Source organism: Rosa rugosa, chromosome 1, assembly GCF_958449725.1.
Source record: "Rosa rugosa chromosome 1, drRosRugo1.1, whole genome shotgun sequence".
Taxonomy (NCBI): domain Eukaryota; kingdom Viridiplantae; phylum Streptophyta; class Magnoliopsida; order Rosales; family Rosaceae; genus Rosa; species Rosa rugosa.
Window position 1 is genome coordinate 48,089,683 of NC_084820.1, and position 6,106 is coordinate 48,095,788.

At 39.4% G+C, this 6,106-nt stretch overlaps 1 protein-coding gene across 3 annotated transcripts; it reads right to left on the reverse strand.

The window, feature by feature from the left end:
• Window positions 1-86: 86 nt before the first annotated feature.
• On the reverse strand, window positions 87-5,647 carry LOC133725178 (protein MLN51 homolog). Of its 3 annotated transcripts, XM_062152318.1 has the most exons (13): window positions 5,487-5,646; window positions 4,690-5,294; window positions 3,677-3,779; window positions 3,368-3,570; window positions 2,449-3,275; window positions 2,084-2,204; window positions 1,666-1,785; window positions 1,491-1,546; window positions 1,335-1,380; window positions 1,101-1,172; window positions 945-1,021; window positions 514-605; window positions 87-420 (listed from the first exon to the last, which is right to left on the reverse strand). In XM_062152318.1, exons 1-10 carry the CDS (start codon window positions 5,535-5,537, stop codon window positions 1,115-1,117), a joined length of 2,190 nt encoding a protein of 729 aa, XP_062008302.1. In that variant the 5' UTR covers window positions 5,538-5,646; the 3' UTR covers window positions 87-420; window positions 514-605; window positions 945-1,021; window positions 1,101-1,114. The 3 variants fall into 3 exon arrangements, with proteins under 3 accessions (XP_062008302.1, XP_062008303.1, XP_062008301.1); XM_062152319.1 differs by lacking the exon at window positions 945-1,021 and having other exon boundaries at window positions 5,487-5,647; XM_062152317.1 differs by having other exon boundaries at window positions 945-1,172; window positions 5,487-5,645.
• Between the last annotated feature and the right edge of the window lie 459 nt (window positions 5,648-6,106).

Genomic DNA, 6,106 nt, shown 5'->3' on the forward strand with positions numbered 1-6,106 from the left:
ACAACTAATTAAATTGAAACAATTATGAGGCCACTAACAACCTTTCCTTTTCATAGGGACAACACAATTGTGCTATAGTCAAAGAATAAGAAAGCAAGAAAAACATCAATAATAGACTTATAATAGCAACTCTGATTACAGCATCGTTATAGTTCCATAGTCAGGAGAACTAAGAAAGAAAAATTCCAATACTCTCAAAGCAATGAAAACTATCACCAAGGTCATAACAAATGGAAAGAAAAAATAAAAATGCAATGCAACATTTTTAGAGATAAAAGGAACTTGATGAATTCTACTAAGCAAACTGCTGCTGCACAATAATTCTTGCACTTTTCCAATTTTCTTCTATATAGTAGTTTATGAGAAAGCCGTCTACATTTCTCACGAGCTTTTCAACTGAAAACCAAACCACAAGAAAACCTGGAAACAACCATAAGAAAAGGATTATCCCAATTGTAAACTGCCAATCATCAAATACCAAGACTATAAACTTCATTCCTAACCAAGTCTTACCGAACATTCAAACAAGGAACTGCCACCCGTCAAGCCGCAATATTGATGATCTTAAATTGAGTGCAGCATGAGCAGGTGTTTGTCATACACAACTGCAAGAATAGGAGGAAAAAGGAATGACAAGTAAAAAGATGAGCATAGAAACAAAATATTTAAGCAGTAAAATGCATCCAGAAATACCTTGAAAAAAAAAATGAAAAAAAAAAAAAAGTGAACCATTCAGTTTCAGAAATGATTAGTTCTGATATTAGACGTTACTGGAAACACTACTATTAATGGAAGACATTTGGGCAGAATATCTAGTTACTTGTTTTCTGATGCAAAAAGAATGAAGAGAGAATTTGAAAATAGTATTTGTACAAGAAAACTTCAATATTTGTTCTCATGGTTAAATATTTAAAGCAGTAGAAAACCAGACTAAGACTTAGTACCTAAGATATCTTGGAACACATTGGCCCAAAGTGCTCCAGAACATAAGCTGAAGATCACAAAGGGCCTAGATGAAGGCCTGCAGCACCATATGATCACAACTCAGAACTTTGCGATGCCCAAAATAACAGAAAAGTTAAATTCGGGCAGGATAGAACCTTTATCTGTTTTATCAAACAAGCTCCGTATTATTTTGAAGAACTTCACTGGCGACATTCATCTGTGAATATCTGCAAGTTAAAAAAAAATAAAAAAATCACATCAGACCAAAAGGCAGAAAAACATAGCATCATTTTGTAAACCTCTCTAACCCAACCCTGGAGGATCAGATGCAATTGATTTTGGAAAGCAGAAATTTGCATATGAAAACACATTAGGCACAAGGAACTTGCCTACGAGGCTTGTTTTGTCGCTGCCCATAATCATCGCCCACTATTTCTGAATTAAGAAAAAGGAAAAACCAAAGTAAAATAACTATTGTAATCTACCACAATATAATCATTATCAGAAGTGATTAACGGCCAAACCAAGGTAAGATAATGTCATACCAGGTTTTTGTGAAGGCTTCCATTCATTATTGGTTTTGTTTGCATTATTTTCTTTGCTGCAAATTAACACAAACATTCAGAAGAGAACATATGAATGTATCTCTAAATAAAATAACAATAAAACCAATTAAAGAAAAAGAAAAAAAAACCCTTCAACAATAATAATTCCACCAACCTCAAGGAACCCACAGATGTCTGTCCTGACGGGCGAGCATGATAAGAACCATCAACAGTAATATAGGGCGGACAATAGGCAGCCCCTAAAGCTCCTGCAGCACCCGCTAATACAGGCAACCTGAAATGTTCAGAAACTTAATCATCAACACCTTACTACAAGAGAGAAATAATACACTCCATGAAGGTATCTTTCCTAGAAAAATATGATAAAAGATGCAAATAAAAGTTACCCTCTCTGAAGCAAAAAACTAGACTCCAAAATCTATTTAACAAAGTTTTCTTACAAAGAACAAACTGAATATCAAAGAAGTCAACCACGCAATGACCTAAATAAGATATCAAACTCTCGATAATTACAAAATGTAAAGAAGATGAAACAGAAAAAGTATATTGCACCGGTATATAAATTATCATACCAGGTCATTTCAGAATTTCCCATACCACCACCAAGTTGTGGCTGAGCAACATATCCAGGGAATGCCATGCCAACAGCAGGAACTCCCATACCCCCAGGGTGCTGGCCGCCAAATTGCATAACTGTAAAACCAACCAATCAGGTAAGATACTTGAAACATTCCATGGGCATCTCAAGTTTTGGAAGCAAAAACAGTACAATGTACATCTTGTGTCGTAAACACAAACAAAAGAGTTTACAATTTTTTTCTTGAGGAAATATGTTGTGAGGTAATAAATTAAGCTTTAGCTTATAAGTATGCTTTGCTGAAAATGTACCACTTCATTTCAAAAAAGTAAAACTGCAGAGATGGCCAATAAAGTTTACCAGGCAAAAAGGCAGGAGTCCCAGGAAAGTTCTGATCTCCATGATTGACACCCATGCCTCCAGAGGCCCCAATAACCTGAGCCCCATTGTAAGTAAGTGCTCCCCTTCCATTACCTTGAGCACTGCCTTTTCCCTTTGCAACTAGTGCACCTTTAGATTTACTTGAATCTGCAGGTTCAACTTCTCCAGGTGTTTTAGGTGGAGAGGAGGCTTGAGATCCACTTCCAGGGCGTTGTCCCACCTGCTGGGGAGGAGCTTGAAGAGCTAGTTGGGACCGATTTTGGACGGGATTACGCTGAACAGCATGGAACTGTTGTGATGGAGCTCTTGGCATCTGGTTCTGAGAAACGACAGGTCGATAACTCATCTGTCCTGTGACAGCACCCCTTCCCTGAACCCTAGACTGAGAAGGTTGAGTAGTGTTGACAATTGAAGACCCAGATGATGGCATTTGTACAGTGGTCAATGTCTTCCCAGCTCCTGGATTCTTCGAATCATCAATATAAAGCTTTTCCATTCCAACGCCAACAGATTGAGCTACATTCTTCCCTCGCAGATATGCATTGGTTTGTCGCCCAGAAAAATTTTCCTCTGATACAGATGGACGAGCATTCCTCTTAGCACTCCCAGCATGTGCATCCCTTTTTTGATTAAGATTGATCTCCTTATTGGAGGATCCTGATGGATAAAAAGGAGGAGAAGCTGAATTCAGGCTTGATGCAAAGACATTTTTCCTAGCAGGAACTGAGTCAGATTCTGCATTCGATGGGGGAGCAAAAGTCCTCTCTGAATTAGTTTGTGAAGTTTTGTCAACAGGCCTTCCAGACCTGGAAATACAACCATTGTGAGCTATTTGCAAGTAAAACAGGACATAGAAAGAAAATAAATGATTCGTACTATAAGAATAAATTGTACTCACTGTCTATTTTGTGTGGAAGGCGTCTGTCTGTTATTCCTAAAAGCAGGTTCATATCTTCTGGGCCCTCTCCCTCTCACACCCTTGGGTACCGGTCTCTGATTATTATTCTCATACTCTTTAGACCTGTTTCCTGTAGCGTACCCACGATCAATACCTCGGTTTCTTCCTCTACCCCGAAAATTTCCCCTAGAAGGTCTCCTGCCCTGAATTGTTATAGTATAAAATTATAAATCAGAATGTCAGGAGAGAGATAGATGGAGGCCTTTACAACACACTACTTTGCAGAATGTTGATGTACACAACAATTACCTCTTCGTGGTGCCTTTCGTGCAAAGTTATCTCCTCAAACTTGTCATGCCCCCACTTCCTGTCATCTTTAGACTCCCATAGCTTCCTTCCACCATGCGTTCGCCTATTTGGAGAAAAAATAATTAAATTATTGCTCATTATAAACCAAAACATAGAGATACCAGGGGAGGAGGGAAATGGAGGATGGGGAATCACATTGTATGAAATTGAACAAATACAAGAGAAATGGATGAAATGATGAAATGTCACAACGATGAAGCAATTCCATCCAATTCAGGTTATACTTCTATTTCAAATCACACACCTCAGGAAGATATCTACCAGAAGTCCTTAATTTTATTGATAACTGTACAGCAAAACCATTATATTATAAAGCAAATCACACACTTCAGCAAAACCATTATACTATACAGCGTTGGTGGATGAAGATTTTGAGGACTGAAACTCTACACATGATACAGCAATGATGAAAATCATGCAGAGCAAAGTCGAGAGACGAAGTTGCCACTAAATTGCAACACAGACAGATCAGCATCTTATTGAACTAGGAAACATGAACAGAGACCATCCTCATAAATGATCAGGTAACAAGAGTAGGAAAGACACTGTGATTGCCAATAGAACAGATAGAGCTACTCTTTTTTTTTCTTTATCCACTCCCAATCATTCCGGAGGCATTTTTTCAAATAGAACATACGAAGCTTAACACCTAACCCGGAAAAAAGGCCTAACATATCCATCGGACAGTAATTTAGAAAGAAAATAAATAACATCAGAAAAGTCAAAAGCCACCTAAGTATGCACACATTAGTATCATTTAAGGCCTGTATGACTATATCTCCAATCAAATAACTTTCATTCATACACCACAATTTATACGCGCATGAGAAAATAGCTAACTAACTGAGAATCTGGACAAGTGAATATAATGAAAAAAAAAATGATGGATGATCAAGCACTAATACAAGTTACCTACATTCCAACAGACTGTAAACTATGAGTCATACTCATACCTGTTCCGACCACCGGCATTGTCCCTGAATCGGTCATCATGCATATAAAACGCCCCAGCTGTGGGCACTGCAAAGGGTTCATTCTCCTTCTTCTCCTCCTCCTCCTCCTCACCTTCCCCGGCCTGATTCTCTCCATGCTCATCCACCACTCCATCCACAGACCTCGTCCCATCACCGCCCTCCGATTCCTTCACCGCCAAAACCTCAGTCCTAATCTCACCTTCACGCCCTCTGTCCACATAGGCGGCCTCATGAATAGGCTCTTGTTCCTCCTCTTCTTCCTCATCAATCTCTTCTTCTTCTTCTTCGTCTTCTACCAATTCTTCGTCGTCATCATACTCCGCTGCCCCACCCTGATCGTCCGATTCATCATCAGAGTGAATGGGAACCCTCCGATCCGGCCTCGATTTCTCCCTCCCCTCTCCTTCACCTTCCTCATCGTCGCTCGCCGCCGCCCGCCTCCTCATCGCCAGCGATCGTTTAACCTCCTCTGGATCACTCTCGTACTCCACATCTTCCTCCCCCACCGTAGCCATCAAATTCAAACTCTCACACCAAACAAAAACCCTAAATCCCCAAACCTCACAAATCCAAATCAAAAAGCCCTAGAAAAAAAAAAAAGTAATCAGAGCAAAGAAACTTCACTGGAGTCAAGCCCAATCTTCCTCGAAAAACAAGAATTCGGGTTCGGAAAAACAAAATCAAGCGGTAAATATGTACAGGCTCGCAAAAACCAAACCCTAGAAGCTCAAATTTGGCAAAAACTAAAAGAGGGAGGGGGGAAGGGATCTTATTACTCGTGAAACCCTAGAAGAGATTTTGGGGCTTTTGTATAATAATGCCGTCATAAATTGAAAGAGAAAGACTTGGGGAGAAGGTTAATGACGAATAAAAGGAAAAGATAATTACGGAGATATCTAAAAGTTCTGACGCGGGGGGCATTTTGGGAAAAAGACAGAGTTGCGAACTGGGAGTTTGGAGCTTTGGTACGGGTGAAGGGAAATGCTATCTTGGTTAGGAAGGAAGATTCTGAAACGTGAGATGTGTGTGGATCGGCTCACGTCTGCTTGGTACTGACTAGTGACTACTGACTAACCACCAATCAACCTCTGCCATTTTTATCGCCCTAAAGTGACTTGCTAGTACCTTTTTTTCTTCTGTCACATTATTTCTTTTCTTTTTTGGGCAATTAGAAGATTTTTTTGTTTTTTTTTTTCTTTTTTCTTTCTCTTATACCAATTTTTTCTCTTATGGTCCTTTGAAATTAAATGCTCAAGATCACCTACCACGTTGCGTGAAGTCTTGGATTTTAGATATGCTAGACATTTTGCATGGTGATAAAATTGATTTCTTTTGTTTGGCATTATGGTTGGTCCGGAGGGAGAGAACCAACGTGTTGTGGAAGAATGGCCATTTT

Excerpts from the sequence above, each read along its gene's own strand:
- LOC133725178 (XM_062152319.1), bottom strand. The coding sequence starts at position 5,537 with ATGACGGCATTATTATACAAAAGCCCCAAAATCTCTTCTAGGGTTTCA. Across the intron at positions 3,780-4,689 it reads AATGCCGGTGGTCGGAACAG|GCGAACGCATGGTGGAAGGA; the intron begins GTATGAGTATGA and ends TTCTCCAAATAG. Across the intron at positions 3,571-3,676 it reads ACGAAAGGCACCACGAAGAG|GGCAGGAGACCTTCTAGGGG; the intron begins GTAATTGTTGTG and ends ATAACAATTCAG.